The 25732-nt window shown below is 46.8% G+C and overlaps 1 protein-coding gene across 1 annotated transcript in view; it reads left to right on the forward strand.

The window, feature by feature from the left end:
- The window catches only part of LOC137541031 (myosin-16-like), a 284543-nt gene that overhangs the window by 138214 nt on the left and 120597 nt on the right, over window positions 1–25732 (forward strand). Inside the window, exon 10 of the mRNA XM_068262177.1 lies at window positions 18295–18412. Within this exon, the coding sequence (XP_068118278.1) occupies window positions 18295–18412 (118 nt within the window). The remainder of the gene's footprint in view (window positions 1–18294; window positions 18413–25732) is intronic.

Genomic DNA, 25732 nt, shown 5'->3' on the forward strand with positions numbered 1-25732 from the left:
GTCCTCAGTGACCGGGCCACTTCTATGTATTGCAGCTAAGCAGAGCCAGGACAAGGTCCTCCAGCGCCCAAGGCTGAGACACCAAAGTGCGCCCTCCATCCCTCCCACCCCAGCTGTCACACACTCATTGCTATTAGACTGTTATGCAAGTGTAACGTTGACTGTTCCACTGAGGAAAGGAGTCTCCCGAGTGCAGAGTCTAAGTGACCACGGGTCTTCACCAACACCCCAGGAGGGGGTGATGGGCCGCAACCCCTAGTGGGCTACGGACTACTTAGCTGCCTAGTGCCCACCAGGTTGCACCCAAGAAGGACTCCAGCAGTGGTCAGGAGAACAGATGACACCTCGATGTGGAGGCTGGATGACTGAATGAGGATCCGGGGTACTGAAGGTTAAGAGATCCGGGGTAACTGTGTTAGATCTAAATCCAGAGGGTAACTGAGAGCAAAGTTCAGATCCGGTAACAAACTGAGGTCAGGGCAGGTAGCAAAGGTTCCAATCCGGTAACAAGCTGAGGTCAGGGCAGGTAGCAAAGGTTCCAATCCGGTAACAAGCTGAGGTCAGGGCAGGTAGCAAAGGTTCCAATCCGGTAACAAGCTGAGGTCAGGGCAGGTAGCAAAGGTTCCAATCCGGTAACAAGCTGAGGTCAGGGCAGGTAGCAAACCAGGAGAGTCAGGGACGAGCCAAGGGTCAAAGCCGGGTAGATCAGATCAGGAGTAGTCAAGAAACAGGCCGGGTCGGTAACGAATCAATCAGGAAAACAAACAGAGCTTCAGGCTTTTTCACACACTAGCTGACAGAGGAATCAGCGTGGAGTGCTGTGAGTCCTTGCCTTTTATAGTGAAGGAGGGCTGGCCTTCCAATTGAATTCCGCGCCACGCATGCGTACTAACGGCCGCCAAGACCAGCGCATGCTTACTGCCATCCTGACGCATGCGTACTCTTGTCCGCCAGGAACGGCGCATGCATACTTGTTTGCCCACAGTCGCGGCTTGTACTTCCGCCCTTCCGGCCACCGGCAACCACCATGATGACGCGTCAGTGCACGTTCCTCCACACAGGCCACCCGGAAGTGCTGGCCTCCGATGGAACACGGAACATCGTGCACCCTGCATTGGCGGGGCCCCTCCGGACTGCGGATCTCCGGGAAATGCTAAGGCCATCAAACCACCGACTTGTGGTAAGATTTCCGTGTGATCCTGACATTGCCCCCCCCTTAAGGGCAGTCTCCGAATGACCTCTGGTTTTGGTTTTCCTGGATTATTTTTATGAAACAGATTAATTAATCTTGGAGCGTGAACATTTGAGACGGGTTCCCAGGAATTTTCCTCCACTCCAAACCCCTTCCATTTAATTAAATACTGCAACTTTTCAGATCGTCTTCGGGAATCCAATATTCTTTCAACCTCGAATTCCTCCGTACCTTCTATCAGAATGGGTTGAGGTGGAACCGCAGGTGCCCTTCCTGATGATTCTGGGATAAATCTTTTAAGACAAGACACATGAAATACTGGATGTATCTTCAAGGATTCCGGTAAGGTAAGTTTGAATGCAACATTATTAATTCTCTTTTCAATAGTAAATGGGCCTATGTATTTGGGGCCCAACTTCTTGGAAGGACATCGGAGTTTGAGATTAGTAGTTGCCAGCCAAACTAATTCCCCATGCGTGAATTCTGGACTCTTCCTCCTTCTCCTATCTGCCTGCTCCTTCATTCTCCCTTGGGTTTGCTGCAACACTGTTTGAATGAATTCAAAGTTTTCCTTCATCCTGGTAAGTCTGTCTTGAACTTCAGGGACTGAGCTCTCTCCCAATTCTCCAGGAATACTAGTAGGATGGAAACCGTAATTTAAAAAAAATGGAGTTTGCTTCGTGGATGAATGTACAGTATTGTTGAAAGAAAACTCAGCCATTGATAAAAGCGAAACCCAGTCATCTTGAGTAGCTGAGGAAAAACATCTAAGATATTGCTCGAGCACCTGGTTGACCCTCTCAGTCTGCCCGTTGGATTCAGGATGATAACCCGAGGATAATGACACCTGAATTCCTAATTGTGAACAGAGTTCTTTCCAAAATTTGGACGTGAATTGAACACCTCTATCCGAGACAATGTCAGAAGGCAATCCGTGTAGTTTAACTATTTCCTGCAAGAAAGTCTGGGCAGTGAGAGCTGCAGAAGGAAGTTTCTTCAGGGGAATGAAATGCACCATCTTTGAGAATCTGTCTACTACGACCAGAATTGTAGTGAACCCCTGAGAGGGAGGAAGTTCGACTATGAAGTCCAAGAAGATTTTTTCCCAAGGGCGGGAGGGTATAGGGAGCGGAGAGAGTAGTCCCCAGGGTCGTACCCTTGGTGTTTTAGAACGTGCACAGATCAAGCATGATTCTACAAATTGCTTACAATCTTTTGACATTTCCGGCCACCAGAATTTTCTTTGGAGGAGAACCAGTGTCTTTTTAAAACCATAGTGTCCTGCCAACTTATAGTCGTGATTCCATTGAAGAACAGTGGTGCGAAGATTCTCAGGTACAAAGATCTTCTCATCTTTATAAAAGATTCCATCCTTGGGAGTTAGTTGAGCTTTCACATCTGCAGGTAACACGGTGGATGCTTGCTGAAGTTGTTCCCTCAACTCATGGAGAAGAAGAAGGAAGTTGTGGCTGGAAAGAATGGTGTCGGGTGGCTCACCTGAATCCCCTTCTATGTCATCGAGAAACATTCTAGACAAGGCGTCAGGTTTGCTATTCTTTGAACCTGGCCGATAAGTCACATGGAATTCAAACCGAGAAAAGAATAATGCCCACCTGGCTTGACGCGGCTTCAATCTCTTGGCTGTTCGGAGGTATTCAAGATTTTTATGATCTGTGAATATTAAGATTGGGTGCTGTGCTCCTTCTAATAGATATCTCCATTCTTCCAAAGCTGATTTAATGGCCAGTAATTCTTTATCCCCAATGTCGTAATTTTTTTCCGCTGGGCTGAGTTTTCTTGAAAAGAAAGCAATAGGATGTAACAGGATCTTGGGACCAAAGCGTTGAGAAATAATAGCTCCCATGGCAAAGGCGGAGGCATCGACTTCAACAACAAAAGGTAGTGATGGATCAGCATGGTGAAGGATAGGCGCAGATGTAAATAGCTGTTTTAATTTGTCAAATGCAGATTGTGCTACCTGGTTCCACTGGAAAGTTTGATTTTGTTTAGTTAGTTGAGTGATTGGAAGAACTACGGAGGAAAATTTTTTTATAAACTTGCGGTAAAAATTAGCAAACCCTAAAAATCTTTGCACTCCTTTTTTATCAACAGGAACCGGCCAGTCCAGGATTGCTGAAATCTTTTTCTGATCCATGGAGATTCCTTGAGGAGAGATCTGAAGACCCAGAAATTGAATTTCTTCTTTATGGAATTCACACTTTTCCGGTTTTGCATACAGTCCATGAACTCTGAGCCTACCCAATATTTTCTTCACATGACCCTGATGTTCCTCCAGGGATGATGAAAACACCAGGATGTCATCCAAATATACCACCATAAACACATCCAGGAAATCTCGGAAGATATCATTAACGAAATGTTGGAAGGTTGCTGGGGCGTTGCATAGGCCGAATGGCATCACCAAGTATTCATAGTGGCCAAAGCGGGAACGGAAGGCCGTCTTCCATTCGTCCCCCTCTCTTATCCGTACAAGGTTGTAAGCTCCCCTTAAGTCGAGTTTTGAAAAAATCTTGGCAGATCGTAATCTCTGAAATAAATCGGTAATCAGTGGTAGAGGGTACCGATTCTTGACGGTTACTTTATTAAGTTCTCGGTAATCAATGCAAGGTCTTAAGGATCCATCTTTTTTTTCCACAAAAAATATTCCTGCACCAGCTGAGGAGGTAGAAGGTCGGATAAATCCTTTCTTTAAATTTTCATCAATGTAATCCTTGAGAGTGGAAAGTTCAGGTTCAGACAGAGAGTAGAGGTGACCAAAAGGAATTTCTGCTCCCGGACGAAGTTCAATTGGACAATCATAAATACGATGAGGCGGTAACTGGTCAGCACCTCTTTTGTCGAAGACATCCAAGAACTCATGATACATCGTAGGTATTAAACTCTGTTTCTTGATTTCTAGACAGAGGATTGGTCCACAGGAAGGGAGACAATGATTCCTACAATAATCAGATTCAAAGGACACACTCTGATTAGTCCAGTCAATCTTAGGGTTATGGGTCTGTAACCATGGCATTCCCAAAATAATTGGAAATAAAGGGGAGCAGATCAGGTTGAAGCATATGTACTCCTGATGATGATTGTTAGTTGTGACCAGAAGAGGCATGGTCTCTAGAGTGATGGGACCCGAGTTGATGGGAGAGCCATCCGCTAACTGGATGGGAAGAGCTTGTTCCTTGTCTCCGAGAGGTAGATTAAGTTTCTGGGCGAGGGATGAGTCTATGAAGCAGGAACAGGCCCCAGAATCCAGGATGGCCTTAATCTCGTTGATTCCTCCTGGGCCCTGAAGAGACAAAAACAGAGGTACATGAGTGAGCGAAGGGATCCCTGAGAACTCATGTCCTGGTTCCAGTAATGAAGTCTTACCCGAGGGTCTTATGGGGCAAGTTTGTCTAAAATGTCCAGAGGCTCCGCAGTAGAGACAGAGGCGGGAGGTAATCCGGCGTTGTCGTTCCTCAGTGGAGAGAGATGGTCTGGCCAAACCTATTTGCATAGGTTCCGTATCATCCCCGGTGCTGGCAGTAGCTCCGGATGGGACTGAAGAAGCTTGGCCGGAAGAGACATAAGGCCCAACGGGAACAGTGACCCCCGTCCTTTCCAATCTTCTCTCTCTTAGTCGTCTATCAATCTGTATCGACAGGACAATCAGATCTTTAAGAGTTGCGGGGACACCAACCCGTGCTATCTCGTCTTTTAACTGGTCCGATAAACCTTTGTGGAACTGGAACCTCAGAGCTGCGTCGTTCCACTGAGTATCGGCCTCCCACCGCCTGAAGTCAGAAACGTATTCCTCTACCGGGCGTCTACCCTGACGTAGAGTTTGGAGTGCTGCTTCAGCGGAAGCTGCCCGACCCGGATCATCATAAAGTTCTGCTAGGGCATCAGAGACCTTGAACAGTCTTCACCGAATCCTGACCCTGCTCCGTCATCCGGAGTGCCCATGCTTGAGGTTCTCCTTGCAGAAGAGATATGATAACCCCAACTTGGGTGGCTTCAGAGGCATAGGTTCGGGGTTGTAGAGAGAAGAACAGTTGACATGCACTCTTGAATAATCGGAATTTGTTCCTATCTCCGGAAAACCGATCTGGCAACGGAAGTTTGGGTTCCGGGAGTGAAGTAGTCAGAGTGATGTTTTGAGCAGCGGGCTGAACTGGTGCCGGGTTAACTGCAAGACCTTGTACTTGAACTTGTAGTTGTTGGTATCCTTGCTCAATCTTCTGAACGGAGATTGTTAAGTTAGCAATTTGTTGACAGAGCTGGTCAATTGGGGATGCTCCTCCAGAGGCGTCCATTATGGCTGATTCCTTCTGTTATGCAAGTGTAACGTTGACTGTTCCACTGAGGAAAGGAGTCTCCCGAGTGCAGAGTCTAAGTGACCACGGGTCTTCACCAGCACCCCAGGAGGGGGTGATGGGCCACAACCCCTAGTGGGCTACGGACTACTTAGCTGCCTAGTGCCCACCAGGTTGCACCCAAGAAGGACTCCAGCAGTGGTCAGGAGAACAGATGACACCTCGATGTGGAGGCTGGATGACTGAATGAGGATCCGGGGTACTGAAGGTTAAGAGATCCGGGGTAACTGTGTTAGATCTAAATCCAGAGGGTAACTGAGAGCAAAGTTCAGATCCGGTAACAAACTGAGGTCAGGGCAGGTAGCAAAGGTTCCAATCCGGTAACAAGCTGAGGTCAGGGCAGGTAGCAAAGGTTCCAATCCGGTAACAAGCTGAGGTCAGGGCAGGTAGCAAAGGTTCCAATCCGGTAACAAGCTGAGGTCAGGGCAGGTAGCAAACCAGGAGAGTCAGGGACGAGCCAAGGGTCAAAGCCGGGTAGATCAGATCAGGAGTAGTCAAGAAACAGGCCGGGTCGGTAACGAATCAATCAGGAAAACAAACAGAGCTTCAGGCTTTTTCACACACTAGCTGACAGAGGAATCAGCGTGGAGTGCTGTGAGTCCTTGCCTTTTATAGTGAAGGAGGGCTGGCCTTCCAATTGAATTCCGCGCCACGCATGCGTACTAACGGCCGCCAAGACCAGCGCATGCTTACTGCCATCCTGACGCATGCGTACTCTTGTCCGCCAGGAACGGCGCATGCGTACTTGTTTGCCCACAGTCGCGGCTTGTACTTCCGCCCTTCCGGCCACCGGCAACCACCATGATGACGCGTCAGTACGCGTTCCTCCACACAGGCCACCCGGAAGTGCTGGCCTCCGATGGAACACGGAACATCGTGCACCCTGCATTGGCGGGGCCCCTCCGGACTGCGGATCTCCGGGAAATGCTAAGGCCATCAAACCACCGACTTGTGGTAAGATTTCCGTGTGATCCTGACATAGACTAAGAGGCGACCCAGGCCCCCTCACCCCCCCCCCCCCCCCCCAACACCTTAATCTCTAGTTATCTGGCTTGCAGTCACTGCTATGTATTCCCTTTTCTTATTTCTCTCTGCTTCAAACACAATAGGGGAATGATAGCGGAGTGTGTTGTGCGCCCCGTCCTAAACTGCGCCCTGAGGCTGGAGCATCTCTTTCCTCTGCTTTGGCCCGGCCCTACAGCTGAGCCAATTACTCGAACATGAATCTGATTGGTTTATACGAGAAGCATCCGAAAAGTAACAGACGTTTTTATTTAACCACTTCAGCCTTCAGTCGTTTTTCACCTTACGCATCCGCGCAATTTTCACCTCCCATTCATTCGCCAATAATTTTATCACTAGTTATCACAATGAATTAATCTATATCTTGTTTTTTCCACCACTAATTAGGCTTTCTTTGGGTGGTAAATTTTGCTAAGAATTATTTTTTTCTAAACGAATTTTAATGGAATATTAAGAAAATAATGGCAAGCAAAACATTATTTCTCAGTTTTTTGGTCATTATAGCTTTAAAATAATACATGCTACCTGTAACGATTGCGGGTTTCTATTTCCGTGGTCAGCGCACCAGACGTGCGCTGACGCGGCGGAAATCCTCCACAAATGTGTAATTGGGAGAACCCAGGTTAGGTGCAATTCACCAGGTAGAGGGCAATTCCCACCGGCAGATGGAGCTGTGGAGTGCAGACGAGCCCTCCCTCTGCACTGCCACAGATGCTAGATGGAAATTGTACGAGCAGGATCAAGCAGGGCTGAATAGCCCTCAAAGAGAAATAGCACAGGGACAGACAGAATGTGTGTTCACCAATCTAGTCGCCCCCCCCCCCCCCCCCAGCGACGATGAACACACATCAACGGAAAGAAAGCGCGAATGCAATCGCAAGAATGGCGATTGCCAACAGACACCAGACTGAGAAGGACAGAGCATGAGAGTAGCAAAGGCACAGCAAACAACAATCAGAAGATAAGGAAAATAATAAACGCTAGCTAAACACGAACACCGCACTCATTCGCAACAGCTAACGCGTTTAAGCCCGATCACCGCGCGTTAGGCGCCCAGTGATAAGCGAGCCACCCTAACTAACCAATGACAGACAAACACAAAATAGAAAACGTGAATGCTTGCAAAACGGTTACCTCACCGAGCCTACAGCAAGCGTTCGTACAAGACAAACAGACAGACGGGGCTGCCAGTAGCAGCCGCTGCTCTGGCTAGCACCCCTAAGGCAGAGATACAGAAGGAGGCACTGCCACTACCACTAGGGCAAGTGCGATCCAGACAGATGGAGCAGCCAGTAGCAACCGCAGCTCTGGCCTACACTCCCAGACAGACAGAACGATTTCCTGTCGACCGCCGCTGGCGACAGGACAATCGCAACAGAGACAACACAGGCAAAACAGATAATGCAACCTGACTGCACTAGAAGAGCTGCCTAGTGCAGTCCCAAGGAATTACTCTAAGGTAAACTTTGACAAACAAACAGGGCTGATACTCTAGGAGAGTTCATCAGTAACAAACCATGAAATTTGACCAGCAAAGGATTCTGGGAGAACATGGTATTTATACTGCCAGCCTTCAAAGGAGGCAGCTAGGCAATTTGCATAACAAATGTATGCAAATTCCTCAGCAGCAGAGCAGGTCTGAAACTTGCAAAGAAAAGACAGGTCTCTTTTCCAGAGACCTGCAGTCCTCAGACTTAGGCTGGTTTCACAATGGGACGTTACAGGCGCACGTTAGAGCAGCCTGTAACGCACCCCACCGCACAGCAATGAAAAATCAATGGGCTGTTCACAGTGCCCATGCTGCGTTACTTAGTAACGCTGCGCCATTAGACAACGTACTGCATGCAGTACTTTGTAAGCGGTAGAGCCACGTTAGACTGTTTGCACATGCTCAGTGACGTTGGGGAGGAGCGGAGAGCGGCCAGGCACATGGCTAATTAATATTTACTGCACTCAGTGACGTGGAGTGTTTACTTCCTGGAGCGGCCGCTCTGTGTGGCGATTGGCCGGCTGGACCACGTGATGCCGCATGCGTCCATGAGTGCGCATCACGGCATCGCGGGTTCCAGAGTGAGCTGCACAACGCGGCTCACTCTGACGTCCAAAGCAGGGAGCACCAGGCGTTGTGTTAGGGGCACGTTATGCGACCATAACGTCCCCTAAAACGCAACGTCCTGGTGTGAAACCAGCCTTAAGGAATGGTCAAACAGCTGTCTGTCTGTGCAGACAGCTGAGCGGATCATTACACTACCATAATTAAAACTCATGTATTTTACTTGCCCATTTGTCCCGGTTATTACACAATTTAAATTATGTCCCTATCACAATTAGAGATGCTCATTCAAATTCCGATAAAAGGAGGAATAAGAGATCCGGGCACCAGCCAGCAGTTTGCTTAGATCACACCTTTAATTACATCCACCTGGGATTCCAAATGACAATAGGTACAATCGGCCTGACAGCCGTTTCGCAGGAACACCTGCTTCTTCAGAGGCAGCAATAACAGTACATGGCGTACAAACAGTTTAAATACATTTGTCTTACATACAGGAAGGGCTTACCGCACTTCAAAACCGCCCCACCGCCGAGCGTACGCTTCCGTATCGAGCGCCGCCCCGAGCCACTGGTTCATTTCCGGATTCCGACGTCACCCTCTCGGGTGCGTCATTCAGGCACTGCCTGATTGGTTGGTCGGGGGACAGGTGACTACTACGTCACGGCCCTTCCTCCAGTACGGACAGTGGTATCGGTGAAGAGGCTGGCCCCGCTTCTAGTTGCCTAGACAACGGGCCCCGAAGTGCGGCGTACCTAAAAAACAAACAGAACATAACAACAACAAATTAAAAACATTGAAGCATAGAGATAATACATACCCTATAAATAATATACACATAATACATGGAATACCAGGGGCCCGCGGGGGGGAGGGAGGGGAAAGGGGAAAGAGCCACCTATATTAACGTGGGATCGTACTGGTAAAAGACCAGATCGCAACCTCTAACCCCCATAAATTCTGGAAGTCTTAAACCTTATTCAGGGACACCCCAGATAAGCACATTGGAAATTACCACCCCCAATATCCCCTAGAAGATTAATTCCTCCGAGGGGAGCGGGTTGCATGTAAACCTGGAAACCTTGACCCAATGAAGCATATATTTACAACTAACAATGCCTCACTGGTGTATTGTTGTTACATAGGGTATTTAAGAAAAAATGTGTACATCTCTAGAATCTATTCCCAGAGCTCAACTGGAGAAGCTGTATTATGGTTTATAAAAAAACCTAATTGTTAGATAAAGATATACAGAGGGCGGAGGGAGAAAAAGGGATACAGGCAAGCAGGGGGGAAGGGGGGAAGAGAAGGGAGAGAAGGGGAGAAAAGAGGGACGGGAGAGGGGATGGAGGGGGGAACCCAAGGGGGTGAGGGACCTAGGGATAACATTAGGGACCTAGTGTTTATCCAAGAAACACCATAATTCATTACGATCATTTAGTCCCAGTCTCCCACATGCCTCAGTTTTTGAGATCAACTTCGCCTCCTCCCTTCGTAGACAAAGTTCACGGTTTCCCCCTCTATGTGGTACATCAACTAATTTTAAGCCACAGAACCGTAGGCAATCAGCATCACCACCATGTTCCTCTCTCACATGAGAAATTAATCTCCCCGCCCCCTTTCCTGTTTCAACTGATTTGTAGTGTTCTTGAAACCTTTGTTTAATAGGTCTCGTTGTCTCGCCCACATAAAATCTTCCGCATGGGCATACGACCGCATACACTGCAAACTTTGAGCCACAATACCTGAAGTCATCGAACACCACCTTATGACCTCCAAGGGTAATCGATTTCCCTGGCAAAAATTGATGGCAGTGGGTACAGTTTAGGCAACGGTAATTTCCTACAGGTCTCATCGCTGTCAACCAATCGGCCTCCCTTTTTGTTGTAAACTCACTGTTTACTATCCAATCTCCAATCGTACGTGCTCTACGAAATGTCACCAGAGGTCGATCGCTCAGTTTTGTCCCCAGGGCTGACCTACTTCTAAGATCGTTCCAGTGTTTATTCACTGTCTCTTTGATTTTAGTGGCCATTGGTGAGTAATTAAAAATGAAGGGAACCTTGCTTTTTGATTCCTGGGGGTCCCCCATTGGGTTTACAATCCTCTTCTTCTTCCTTTTCTTTAGTAGATCTCCTCTCCCTTTCGCATTTGCCCTATTAAATGCCTCTATCAAGAGGGGAACAGGGTAGCCCCGCTGTACAAATCTCTTGGCCAACTCCTTGCTTTGCTCCAGGAAGTCCTCCTGCTTACTGTTGTTCCGTTTCAGTCTCAAGAACTGACTGTACGGTATTCCATTCAACACATGTCGTGGATGGTAACTGGAATAAGATAGCAAGGAGTTGGTTGCTGTAGATTTGCGGTGGCCCTTAGATAACAACCTTCCTCCCTCCACAAAAATTTCCAAATCTAGAAATTCCAAGTTCAATCCTCCCCAAACTCCTGTAAATCTCATGTCCAGATCGTTAGTGTTCAACCAGATAACAAATTCAAAAAACAGATCCCTGCCTCCAGTCCAGATCATAAATACATCGTCCATGTAACGTCGCCATAGTCCAATGGCATGTCGGTAGGGATTCGCAGCAGAGTGGACATAGCTGGCTTCCCAATGTGCCAGAAAGAGATTGGCAAAAGTTGGGGCTACCGATGTCCCCATCGCCACACCAGAGGACTGTCTGTACCATTGATTGTTGAACATAAAAGCGTTATGTGCGAGTATAAACTTTAAACACTCGCCCACGAATGCCGCCCATTGCTCATCCCTCCCCTGTTCAATGAGGAAGGTTTCAATCACCTGGACCCCCTTTTCCTGAGGGATCCTGGTGTACAGACTCTCTACATCAATAGAGACCAGGCTATAGTTACTGTCCCATTGGACTGTTGGCAACAATCTCAAAACAGCCAAAGTGTCAGCTAGATGTGAAGGGACCACCTCCAAGAATGGTCTCAACAGATAGTCTACGTATTTGGACAATGGCTCTGTCACGGAGCCTCTAGCTGACACGATTGGCCGTCCTGGGGGGTTTTCCAAACTCTTGTGTACCTTGGGGAGGAAATACCACACAGGTTTTTTAGGGAAATCAGGAATGAGGCCCTCACCTAGTTTGCGTGTTATCCACCCAGCCTCGACTCCCCTGCGTAGGAGGGTAGTCAGGAGTTTTTTATATTGCTGTGTGGGATCTCCACGCAACTTTTCGTAGAACCCCTCTGATCCCTCGAGTTGCCTCAAAGCCTCTCGTAGGTATCCCTCCCGTGACAATATCACAAGGTTACCCCCTTTGTCCGCCTTTTTTACCACAATCTGGCTATTCAAACTTAGCCATTTGAGAGCTAGAATCTCTTGTTTAGAGAGGTTCTGCGTCCCCTTGGGGTAAATCAGGGCTTTCAGATCTTTTTGAACAAATTTATCGAACCAATCAATTTCTGACCCAGGAGTTGGGGGAAAATCTCTAGTGGATTTGCAGGGGATGAATGGCACTTGCGGATCTTCAGCAGTAGAGATAACTGACTCATCTGCTATACCTTGATCCGTTTCTTGAAGCAGTGCCATTAGATCATTAAAAACCTGCAGATCTAAGTTCGAACCTGGTGCAAAAAACCCCAGCTCGTTAGGATTGCTCAAGGAGGGAGGGGGAAGGGGTACTTGCAATGGGGTTTCCCTGAAATGGAATGCAGAGATGTTTAACCTTCTAATGGCTTTGTACCAGTCCACCTCAAACTGGAATCTGTCAAATTCACAGGTAATTGAAAAATTCAAACCCTTTTTGAGTAAAGTTTCACATCCCTCTGGTAAGGTTACCCCAGCAATATTGATAATTTGGAGATCATTCTCACCCAAGGAAGAAGAAGAGGTTACTTCTTCCTCCAAAACTTGCGACCAGAGGTCCCCTGATGCCATCTCACCCTCTTTTGCGGGGGTCCTGAAGGGTTTCCTCCTTCCCCGCCTCGTCCTGCCTCTAAAGGGGCCCCAGCACATCCTTGCTGAGGAGTCGGCCTATTAGGTATAACAGATGGTTTTTCAGGGCTAGAGTCCGAGCCGGAGTCAGTGGTCCAGTAGCCACCTGATTTGCGTCGATTTCGCTTCGGTTTGGACCCGGGTTGTTTTTGAGTCGATGGGTTGCCCGATTGGCCCCAGTTGAAAACTCTTCCCCTCTTAAAGTCCTCCTCGTCTCGTCTAAACTTGCGGAGTTTGCGTTCCTTGATGTTATCCTGCAAGGGTCCTAGACGTTTGTCTACTTTAGCAATAATTTCATTGTATTGTGTAGTAGATGTTAATTGGCCCAGCTCTTTTTTACAATCATCCAGTTCTTGTGAGATTTTGTTGTATTCTACTTCACTCCGATCCAACACAATCCTCTGTAATTTTAAAGCATTTTCCACTTGTTGAGTCGTCCAGGTTTTCATAAATTCAGGATCATCCTTATACTCCAATGCTTCACTATATTTGCGAAAGCCCCTTGCGGCTATTTGTTTATCCTCGTATCTTTTTAATGTTGCGACAGTCCAGAACAGTTGTAGTTCCCTTTCAGATAGTCGGTTCAGTCTCTGTTCCGCCACTTTGACTCCAAGGGCTTTACTGGAATCAGAGCCCTTGGCCGTGTCAGTAAGGAATGTCTGCCAGTCACTTCGTCCGGCTTGCACCACGGTGGTCACAGGTCCAGTCACAATTCCAGACGGTCCTTGTAAAGATCCATCGCTTGCGCCGCAACTCTGCATCTGTGCTCTAACCCGGAACCACAGTCCAATAGTTTCAAAGTGGGGAAGTACGAGAGTAGGTTGGCACTAGATGCATAGACAGGCAGATCCAGGGGGTAGCAGGTGGACAATCCGTGCCTCCGGATAAACAGACACCAATATGACGATAAAAGGAGGAATAAGAGATCCGGGCACCAGCCAGCAGTTTGCTTAGATCACACCTTTAATTACATCCACCTGGGATTCCAAATGACAATAGGTACAATCGGCCTGACAGCCGTTTCGCAGGAACACCTGCTTCTTCAGAGGCAGCAATAACAGTACATGGCGTACAAACAGTTTAAATACATTTGTCTTACATACAGGAAGGGCTTACCGCACTTCAAAACCGCCCCACCGCCGAGCGTACGCTTCCGTATCGAGCGCCGCCCCGAGCCACTGGTTCATTTCCGGATTCCAACGTCACCCTCTCGGGTGCGTCATTCAGGCACTGCCTGATTGGTTGGTCGGGGGACAGGTGACTACTACGTCACGGCCCTTCCTCCAGTACGGACAGTGGTATCGGTGAAGAGGCTGGCCCCGCTTCTAGTTGCCTAGACAACGGGCCCCGAAGTGCGGCGTACCTAAAAAAACAAACAGAACATAACAACAACAAATTAAAAACATTGAAGTATAGAGATAATACATACCCTATAAATAATATACACATAATACATGGAATACAAGGGGCCCGCGGGGGGGAGGGAGGGGAAAGGGGAAAGAGCCACCTATATTAACGTGGGATCGTATTGGTAAAAGACCAGATCGCAACCTCTAACCCCCATAAATTCTGGAAGTCTTAAACCTTATTCAGGGACACCCCAGATAAGCACATTGGAAATTACCACCCCCAATATCCCCTAGAAGATTAATTCCTCCGAGGGGAGCGGGTTGCATGTAAACCTGGAAACCTTGACCCAAGCATATATTTACAACTAACAATGCCTCACTGGTGTATTGTTGTTACATAGGGTATTTAAGAAAAAATGTGTACATCTCTAGAATCTATTCCCAGAGCTCAACTGGAGAAGCTGTATTATGGTTTATAAAAAAACCTAATTGTTAGATAAAGATATACAGAGGGCGGAGGGAGAAAAAGGGATACAGGCAAGCAGGGGGGAAGGGGGGAAGAGAAGGGAGAGAAGGGGAGAAAAGAGGGACGGGAGAGGGGATGGAGGGGGGAACCCAAGGGGGTGAGGGACCTAGGGATAACATTAGGGACCTAGTGTTTATCCAAGAAACACCATAATTCATTACGATCATTTAGTCCCAGTCTCCCACGTGCCTCAGTTTTTGAGATCAACTTCGCCTCCTCCCTTCGTAGACAAAGTTCACGGTTTCCCCCTCTATGTGGTACATCAACTAATTTTAAGCCACAGAACCGTAGGCAATCAGCATCACCACCATGTTCCTCTCTCACATGAGAAATTAATCTCCCCGCCCCCTTTCCTGTTTCAACTGATTTGTAGTGTTCTTGAAACCTTTGTTTAATAGGTCTCGTTGTCTCGCCCACATAAAATCTTCCGCATGGGCATACGACCGCATACACTGCAAACTTTGAGCCACAATACATGAAGTCATCGAACACCACCTTATGACCTCCAAGGGTAATCGATTTCCCTGGCAAAAATTGATGGCAGTGGGTACAGTTTAGGCAACGGTAATTTCCTACAGGTCTCATCGCTGTCAACCAATCGGCCTCCCTTTTTGTTGTAAACTCACTGTTTACTATCCAATCTCCAATCGTACGTGCTCTACGAAATGTCACCAGAGGTCGATCGCTCAGTTTTGTCCCCAGGGCTGACCTACTTCTAAGATCGTTCCAGTGTTTATTCACTGTCTCTTTGATTTTAGTGGCCATTGGTGAGTAATTAAAAATGAAGGGAACCTTGCTTTTTGATTCCTGGGGGTCCCCCATTGGGTTTACAATCCTCTTCTTCTTCCTTTTCTTTAGTAGATCTCCTCTCCCTTTCGCATTTGCCCTATTAAATGCCTCTATCAAGAGGGGAACAGGGTAGCCCCGCTGTACAAATCTCTTGGCCAACTCCTTGCTTTGCTCCAGGAAGTCCTCCTGCTTACTGTTGTTCCGTTTCAGTCTCAAGAACTGACTGTACGGTATTCCATTCAACACATGTCGTGGATGGTAACTGGAATAAGATAGCAAGGAGTTGGTTGCTGTAGATTTGCGGTGGCCCTTAGATAACAACCTTCCTCCCTCCACAAAAATTTCCAAATCTAGAAATTCCAAGTTCAATCCTCCCCAAACTCCTGTAAATCTCATGTCCAGATCGTTAGTGTTCAACCAGATAACAAATTCAAAAAACAGATCCCTGCCTCCAGTCCAGATCATAAATACATCGTCCATGTAACGTCGCCATAGTCCAATGGCATGTCGGTAGGGATTCGCAGCAGAGTGGACATAGCTGGCTTCCCAATGTGCCAGAAAGAGATTGGCAAAAGTTGGGGCTACCGATGTCCCCATCGCCACACCAGAGGACTGTCTGTACCATTGATTGTTGAACATAAAAGCGTTATGTGCGAGTATAAACTTTAAACACTCGCCCATGAATGCCGCCCATTGCTCATCCCTCCCCTGTTCAATGAGGAAGGTTTCAATCACCTGGACCCCCTTTTCCTGAGGGATCCTGGTGTACAGACTCTCTACATCAATAGAGACCAGGCTATAGTTACTGTCCCATTGGACTGTTGGCAACAATCTCAAAACAGCCAAAGTGTCAGCTAGATGTGAAGGGACCACCTCCAAGAATGGTCTCAACAGATAGTCTACGTATTTGGACAATGGCTCTGTCACGGAGCCTCTAGCTGACACGATTGGCCGTCCTGGGGGGTTTTCCAAACTCTTGTGTACCTTGGGGAGGAAATACCACACAGGTTTTTTAGGGAAATCAGGAATGAGGCCCTCACCTAGTTTGCGTGTTATCCACCCAGCCTCGACTCCCCTGCGTAGGAGGGTAGTCAGGAGTTTTTTATATTGCTGTGTGGGATCTCCACGCAACTTTTCGTAGAACCCCTCTGATCCCTCGAGTTGCCTCAAAGCCTCTCGTAGGTATCCCTCCCGTGACAATATCACAAGGTTACCCCCTTTGTCCGCCTTTTTTACCACAATCTGGCTATTCGAACTTAGCCATTTGAGAGCTAGAATCTCTTGTTTAGAGAGGTTCTGCGTCCCCTTGGGGTAAATCAGGGCTTTCAGATCTTTTTGAACAAATTTATCGAACCAATCAATTTCTGACCCAGGAGTTGGGGGAAAATCTCTAGTGGATTTGCAGGGGATGAATGGCACTTGCGGATCTTCAGCAGTAGAGATAACTGACTCATCTGCTATACCTTGATCCGTTTCTTGAAGCAGTGCCATTAGATCATTAAAAACCTGCAGATCTAAGTTCGAACCTGGTGCAAAAAACCCCAGCTCGTTAGGGTTGCTCAAGGAGGGAGGGGGAAGGGGTACTTGCAATGGGGTTCCGCGGAAATGCAATTTCCGAAATTCCGATCGGAAATTGCATTTCCGTATCGGAATGCGGAAATCGGTAATGCAAGTGCGTTAGGCGGATTTCCGCCGGAAATCGCGGAAATTCTGCCCGACTTTAACATTGATTTTCTCAAAAACTATAAGGTCTTTTTGAAAACTTTATTTTGCATCTTGTTCACAAGATGCAGTTTAATAACCCCTAAAAATTTGGTGTTTCTAGGACTTACGTGGGCTTTGCTATTAACCGCTAAAGTCGGCGGATTTTTACTGTAATGTAAATGCAGAAAATCTGCTTCTGCCTATTTTCTGCATTTACATTACAGGAAAAATCTGCCGACTTTAACGGTTAATAGCAAAGCCACCGTACGTCCTAGAAACACCACATTTTTAGGGTTTATTAAACAGAATCTTCTGAACAAGATGCAAAAAAAAGTTTTCAAAAGGACCTTATAGTTTTTGAGAAAATCAATGTTAAAGTCGGGCGGAATTTCCGCGATTTCCGGCGGAAATTCCGCATTGGAATGCGGAAATTGGTAGCGGAAAGCGGAATCGGTATTTGGCAATGGCGGAATGCGGAATTACCGCGGAATTGGAAATTGGCATTTCCGACCATCCCTATCACAATCTATGGCGTTAATATTTTATTTGGAAATAAAGGTGCATTTTTACAGTTTTGCGTCCATCACGATTTACAAGCTTTTTAAAAAAAATAGTAATATTTCCTCTTCACATACATATTAAAAAAATTCAGACCCTTAGGTAACTATTTATGTTTTGGTTTTTTTTTGGTTTTGTATTGTCATTTTTTTTTTAAATTAAAACATTTATTTGGGTATTTTTTGTAGTGTGGGGGGTAAACCATTAATTTTAAATGTAATAAATTGTATTTATTAAAAAAAAAAAAAAAAAAAAAGGATGTAGATGTAGTTTTACTATTTGGCCACAAGATGACCTCAGTGAAAATTTTTTTTTTTTTAGTCCTGCAAGCAATCTCTCCCGATTACAGGAAGTGAAGGGAGGACAGGAAACTTTTTTTTTTCTTTGGAAAGATTGCGGCTTCTGAAAGAAGCTGTTGGTCTTTCTAACCGGGAGTTAGATCAATGAATGGGAACTGTATTCCCACTCATTGATCTCCGGGCTAACGAGCGGGAGCGTGTGCGCCGTAGCACGCAACAGAGCAGCAGCAGCCTTTTGGACGTAATTGCAACGTCCAAAAGGCGAAAGGAGTTTATAAATCAAGGAAACATCTCTGTACAGCACTGTGGAGTATATAAGAGCTGCATAATGTATAATCGTGGGTGACAGTGGAGGGCACATTAGAGTGTAAGCTCCTCTGGTGCCGAGTGGATCACTGATCTCTGCACAGGACGGAGGAATATATTGGCACTACATTATTGTGTGTTAGCTGATATACTCTGTTTTCTGTCCCCAGGCTGGCAGCGATGCTCAGATCAGAAAGCTGGAAGATTTACTGTCAGAAGCGAATTCCAGAATTGAGGACCTGCAGAAACTTATTGTGGATAGTAACACCCAGAAGAACAAGCTGTCAGGTAGGTGGCTATATAGGTACATAAGAGGGAAAGCAGGTACAGTAGGTGGGTGAGCAGGTGAATAAGAGGGTGGGTGCACATAGTCTGGGTGCAGTGCGAATAAACAGCACAGTGCTAACATTCATGCGGCTATTACTTAAGATTGCCACTATTGATGCAATTTGCCAAACAATCGATTGTAACGATTCTTCTCATAAACGGTTGTAAATGATCGTTTGGGAACACTAATGGACGAAAATCTAACCAATCCAACAAGATGGAACCGAAATTCGGATCAATTTCATTAAGCTGATTGGAATCGTTTGGAGATTTGTCCATTAGTGGTCCTAAACGATCATTTACGATCGTTCATACGAAGAATCATTTGGCTAATTGTATCATTAGTGGCCACCTTTAGAGCCAGACCGTAATTATCAACAGCTAGGCTCAACCTTCTGCCCAGATGCTGGCCCATCTACCACATCATGTGACCACAAGTCACATGGCACACCCACTTTGGTAGAATATCAGTCTGGCTTTAAGGAACGGCAAAATGCATAGAAAAGGTTCCCTGTCAGTGGCTTGGGCATCATAAAAGAAAAACATTTGTAATATCGAAACATTTTAAAAGTTTCTGCCATTAAGATGTTCTCAACAGCAAAACTTCTGGGAATCTGTCAAACTCTGTCTCTAGTCAAATGCCTGTTGAGAGGGTATATGTTGATTTACCTTATAGGACAAGTGAAGCGAAGAATATGGAGGCTGCCATATTTATTTCATTTTAAACAATACCAGATGCCTGGCTGTCCTCCTGTTCTTTTTGGCCATGAGTTTGTTTACATGACGTCACTCTAAGCGTAACACACGCTTAGAGTGACGCATCGGGGAGGGAACAGCCAGAAAAGGCGAAGCTTCCGAGAGAAGCTGTCACTTTTTCAGCGGGGGAGAGGAATCAGTGGTCGAGCACCATAGCCCGATACACTGATTCCGTGGCTACCGAATCCGCGGCCGGGAGTGCGCGTGCACGTGCGCGATCGGCCGCGGGAGCGCGCGGTAGCGGGCATGGTTCCTGGACGTAGTTTCTACGTCCAGGAACCAAAATAGGTTAAATCCATAATTTACATAAATGTACAGTAATAGTGTAAATGGTGTATTGTACATTATGTGCTTTGTGTAGATAAAGTGGCTTGAGTGTGAGACATACTTAAGGTAGCCATACATCAGGCGACTAGGCGGCCGATCAACCATCCGATTCGATTATTATGAACACGACGAAACCCCCGGCGCTGTCCCCCCAATGTTAATTGTCCCTAGACTGGTGCCCTCCATACCCACGTGCCCCAACGTCAGACGTCATACACGCAGCCACGTTACTAGGCAACCGTGTGGTGCGTGTGTATGAAGAACAGAGTGCGCTCGGAGCAGCGGAGGACAAGCGGAGGTTGCGGGCAGGTAATATATAACATGCACTGGGCACCAGGGGGGGACATTTAACATTAGTGGGAAAGCAGCAGGGCGGCGTGGCGGTCGGATGCACCATCACAAGGCCGATTCCTGATCAATTTTAGCATGAAATTGATCTGGAATTGTACTGCGGTGTATGGGCAGATGACAGATCTCTCTCTAATCAGATTTGACTCTTGTTCAAATCTGCCCATCATCGCTATATGTATGACTATCTTTAGTATACTGACATTGCCTGAGCAGTTGGTGCATTCCTGCAACAGCAGCTGTGGGTGAGAATATGGTCTGTGGTACACTGCTGTGGTTGAAACCATTGGTACTTTTTCATGCAGTTTTGTACAGATTACAACCAGACTGCTGCATGCAATTGTTTGGGGTTTTACTACTGATTGTATCTTAGCAAGGCTTCCAAACATGGACAGATGTTTGATGTCAAGAACAGCTGTGTACTTCCCGCTGAAATCCCTCCTGAACCATGACTGAGAAATTAGGAAACCTGACTGTTTTATCAACCGAAGTTGTGCTTTTATCGGCTGATTGTAAACACTAGAAAGAACTGTCCTTCTTATCAAGTTGTAAACTTTAGAGACTTCCTACCAAAAACATCTGGGGCCCGATTTACATAATTAAGACTGGAGAACCATGGATTGATGTATATACTTACATATAAGCCTAATTTTTCAGCACAAAAAATATGCTGAAAAGTTACCCCCTCTGCATTATATGCGAGTCAGTGGAGCAGAACCGATGGTGTAGCAGGGTTTGTTACTGGTAGGTTTTGTTACTGGCTCCCTGCAGTGTGTGTGCCCCCACCCCCTGCAACATCGTGTGCAGAGTGCGCTGTTCAGGACTACCTGTGTCCCCTGGCTTGTGGAGCAGAGCGTGCAAGAAATGTGTCAGCGGTGCAATAATCGGGATTCTTCCTGTGTGGCAATCTCTGTGTCTCATATCTATGATGCCATTTAGTGGGGCCTTGAGACACAGCTGTATCATCCTTAGGGCACATCTGGCTGTGGGGAGGAAGGCTGACTTGTACTAGGGGCACATCTGGCTACTGTGGAGGGGGCTTATACGCGAGTCATTCACTTTTTTCTGGTTTCTGAAGGAAAAGTGGGTACCTCGACTTATATGTGGGTCGGCTAATATGCGAGTATATAAGGTTTTTATTTATTTATTGTATTCATAAACTGCCAACATATTACGCAGTGCTGTACATTAGTTAAGGCTACAGAGAATATTTAGGGGTGACATAAAGCAATAAGACAAAACAGGAATACTTGCAAACCAGATTACGCAGCACAGTATGAGTACCAGGTAATGCTTAGTCACTGGATGGGAGCATGGAGATTAGGCAAGTCGAGTTCACTCACATCCATAGGATGGGTTTACAGTAATGGAGGTGCGTGAACGGGTAGGAGACACAAGGAGGAGGACCCTGCCAAAGGCTTACAATCTAGAGGTAGAGGTAGGGACACGAAAGGTAGGGGACCCAGAGTTAAGCTACAGGTTTAGAGCACCAGTGAGGGGGGTAGCCCAGAGTGAAAAGGTGAGTTTTAAGTAAACTCTAATAGGGGGAGGTAGGGAGTTCCATAGTGTTGGAACAGCTCTTGAGAAATCCTGGAGGCGTGTATGGGATTGGGTGATGCGGGGGGCAGTCAGGCGAAGTTCATTGGAGGAACAGAGTGAGCGGCTAGGTGTGTGCCTCTGAGTAAGATCGGAAATGTGGGTTGGGCAGGTTTTGTGGACAGATTTGTAGGCCAGACACAGTATCTTGAATCTGGTTCTGGACTGGATAGAAAGCCAGTGGAGGGGAGCTGCCATGGTGGAGCGATGGGAGGAGTGGATAATTCTGGCTGGTGCATTCATGACGGACTGCAGCGGCGCAATTCGGGTCATAGGGAGACCGGACAGAAGGGCATTGCAGTAGTCAAGGTAGGAAATTATGAGGGCATGGATGAGGAGTTTGGTGGTGACAGAGGTCAGGAAAGGGTGGATCTTGCAGATGTTACAGAGGTGGAAGTTGCAGGACTTTGTGAGGTTTTGGATGTGGGGGTTGAAGGAGAGTGCGGAGCCCAGGGTAACACCCAGACAGCGGGCTTGAGAGGTAGGGCGAATGGTACTTTGGTTAACAGTGACATTCACACCTGGGAGGGTCAGGGATGGCCGAGGTGGGAAGATCATAAATTATGTTTTGTCCAGGTTTAGTTTTAGGACCCTAGCAGACATCCAGGAGGAGATGGCTGATAGGCAGAATGAGACCTTTTCCATGGTAGTTTTGGATAGGTCAGGGATGTGGAGGTAGATCTGGGTGTCATCTGCATACAGATGATAGTTAAAACCCATGAAGGAGGTAACCTTGCCAATGGAGGATGTGTATAGGGAGAACAGTAGGGGGCAAGGACCGAGCCTTGGGGGATTGAAGGAGGACGTGAAGGAGTGGTTGGAGGGGTAGGATGAGAGCCAGGGTGAGGTCATGAATGCCTATGGACTGGAGGGACTAGAGGAGTAGGAATTGGTCCACTGTGTCAAAAGCTGCTGAAAGGTCAAAGAGGAAGAGAATGGAGTTTTTGCCTTCAGCTTTAGCTAAGGCGAAGTCATTAACCACTTTGGTGAGAGCTGTTTCGGGTGAGTGAGCAGGCGGAAATCCAGACTGCAGTGGGTCTAGCAAGGAGTTGGCATTGAGGTAAGGGGTCAGGCATTTGTGAACCAGATGTTCAAGGACTTTTGAGGCAAAGGGGAGGAGGGAGACAGGGCGGTAGTTGGAGGGTAGTGAGGGGTCAAATCAGAGTTTATTGAGCAGGGGTAGTACAGTGGCCTGCTTGGAGTCTGAGGGGAAGGTGCCTGTAGATAGGGAGAGGTTTAAACAGAGAAGTGAGGACTGGGGCCAAATCCAGGAAGAGATCGGGTATGGTGACAGGCAAGGATGGTCCGGTTCAAACAGAGGTTGAGGCAGGAAACAGGAACGGGTGGTCGGGTTTATGCAGGGAGCAAACAGGAGTGGTCATATCCAGAGAGGACGACGAGGAGCAAATAAAGGTGGTAAGGTTCAAGCAGAGATTGAGGAAGGGAGCGAGCAACAATGGTCAGATTTAGACAGAGGTTGAGGCAGGGAGCAGAAAAAGATGGTCAAGCTGGTGAAAGTTAGAGACAAAAAGGAAGGTCAGGTTCAGGTAGAAGTCGGGGCAGACATTAAATAAGAATAAGTTTAGGAAGAGGTTGAGGCAGACAGTTAACAAGGGTAGTTAGGTTTAGGCAGAAGTTGAGCCAGAGAGCTAACAATAGTAGATAGATTCAAGCAGAGGTTGAGGCAAAAAGCTAACAAGGATAGTTTCAGGAGGAGACTGAAGCAGAGAGCTACCAAGGGCAGTTAGGATAAGGCAGAGAGCTAAGGATAGTCGGGTTCTGGCAGAAGCCAAGGCTGAAAAGCTAATAATGCTAGTTAGGCTGAGGCAGAGAGCTAACGAGGGTAGTTGGGTTGAGGCAGAGAGCTAACAAGAATAGTTAGGTTCAGGCAGAGGTTGAGGTTGAGCAGCACTACCAAGATTAGTTACACTGAGGCAGAGAGCTAAGAAGGTAGCTAGGTTCTGGTAGAGGTCAATGCGGAGATGAAACAAGGGATGGTCAGGTTCAGGTATCTGGAGACAATATTACATTTTCTAATCTCCAGCCTTGTCCTAAAGTTCACGCCTGTCGAGACCCATGTTTCCAATCACCTCTCCTTCCTGATCATATTCTACTCTCACCATCTGCTGCTACTTGTGAAATAATGGAAAATGAAAATAAAGCAAAGATTGATGCAAGCCGAGCGAGAAAATTCCAATTTGCAAAACCGGCAGTGATTCTTTCCACGGTTCTCAGAATGGTAGATTACTCCGCTAAAGAAACGCTGCACGGCCTTGGCTGTAAACACGAAGGTGGCGCTGATGAATACTGATGCGGCTCTCGGGGACAGAGCTGTACCGGGATTTGTGACCTTTTTCCTGTTCTGAGATGATACTTTTAACAGTGGATGATACTGCCATTTTTATGGAGGTCATAATTTTACAGCTCAAGTGGCCTGATTCATTAAGTTGCGCTTAATGTGCAGTAGTTCTCGCTAATTTACGCTTTACAAAGCAGTGCTCACTGCTATGTAGGAGCATGCCTCCCTTTAGTTATGTGCATTGCTTCCTTAGCAACGCGCTTAACTTTCAATGTGGGTGGTTCTGCCACCGCGATACTTCACTAACAGCGGCTACTATGACAATCAACATGTTATTGCGGTAGCAATACTTCACAGGACCTCCCGCATTAAACGTTGCGCATGTTGCTAAGGAAGCACTGAGCGCAACTAACGGAAGGCACACTCCTACATAGCAGCGAGCGCTGTTATGTAAAGCATAGTTTCCCCAACCCTGTCCTCAAGGCCCATCAACAGTACATGTTTTGCAGGAAACCACAAACATACACAGGTGAGGTAATTAGTGTCTCAGCAGAGCTGATTAACAACCTCTGTTGATTTCCACAAAACATGCACTGTTGGTGGGCCTTGAGGACAGGGTTGGGGAACACTTGAGTAAAGCATGGATTAGCGAGCAGGCCCATGGAGTCCAAAAAGGGGGGCCAACCCACTTACCAAATAAATGCAAAACCAAATGTAATATACCAAAAGAGCCACAAGGTGGCACTGTGTATTATTGTAATGAGCATTCTTGCATTGTCTACATTCTTCTTCTTTTTTTCTTAACCATGTGGCTTTGTCTTCTGCAAAAAGGTGGATATACATTATCTTGGATTTTGAGAACAGGTCTTTGGCTATAACTCTGACACAGGCGACCTGGTTTCGAATCTTGGCTCTTCCTGTTAAGTAAGCCATCACCTAGTCAGTGAGGAGTCCTTGGGCTAGACTCCCTAACACTGGTACTGCCTACTGAACATGCCCTAGTGGCTGCAACTCTGATCCTTTGAGTCCCCCAGGAGAAAAGCGCAATATGAATGTTATTTGTCTTGTCTATACAACAACATTTAAGCTTAAACTGAACTGAGTGTAATATAACAAAAGATCCCCAATGGCCACCCATACTTGGGAGAATATCTCTGACTACCTAATACAAAGCACACTTCCTTTGTGTGTTTTTTTACATCCCTTCCACTTTTAGTTTCAGTCCTCCATTATATGCTTGTGTTTTTGCTATCCCCTTCCTGGCCCTCCATGGCCATTTAGACAGCTCCTCTGTTGTGCTATTTAAAAATGTGCATTCCAATTTTGCAATAGAAAGGTTTCCATAGAATACATCTACATCTGTTGGAATACCTTGCGGTATCTACCTCTGTAAGATCAATAACTTAGTAAAAGGTATAACTTTTACAGCGTTGCGATCAAAAATATTGGGTAAAGTGGAGTTCCTTCCCTCTACAACAGAAAAAGTTATAGATGATGCTTTCCCTTGGAATAATCTCAACGCACTCAGTTTGGATTTTTATATAAATTTGTATTTTTCAAAAATCATATTTACAGCATAAAAATATGAATCTTCAAGATATTCAAAGTTCACAGTTCCATGAGCTGTGCTGTCAGTGTGAAAGCAAGAGTGAGCAGGCCGAGATACGGAGCTCTCCTGTCAGTGTGACAGGAGGGTGAGCAGGCCGAGATACGGAGATCTGCTGTCAGTGTGAAAGCAAGAGTGAGCAGGCCGAGATACTGAGCTCTGCTGTCAGTGTGACATGAGAGTGAGCAGGCTGAGATACGGAGCTGTGCTGTCAGTGTGACAGCAGAGGGAGCAAGCTGAAATACAGAGCTCTGCTGTCAGTTTGACAGCAGAGGGAGCAGGCTGATATACGGAGGTCTGCTGTCAGTGTGACAGCAGAAGGAGCAGGCTGAGATACGGAGCTCTGCTG

The sequence above is a fragment of the Hyperolius riggenbachi genome, chromosome 12 (assembly GCF_040937935.1).
Source record: "Hyperolius riggenbachi isolate aHypRig1 chromosome 12, aHypRig1.pri, whole genome shotgun sequence".
Lineage (NCBI taxonomy): Eukaryota > Metazoa > Chordata > Amphibia > Anura > Hyperoliidae > Hyperolius > Hyperolius riggenbachi.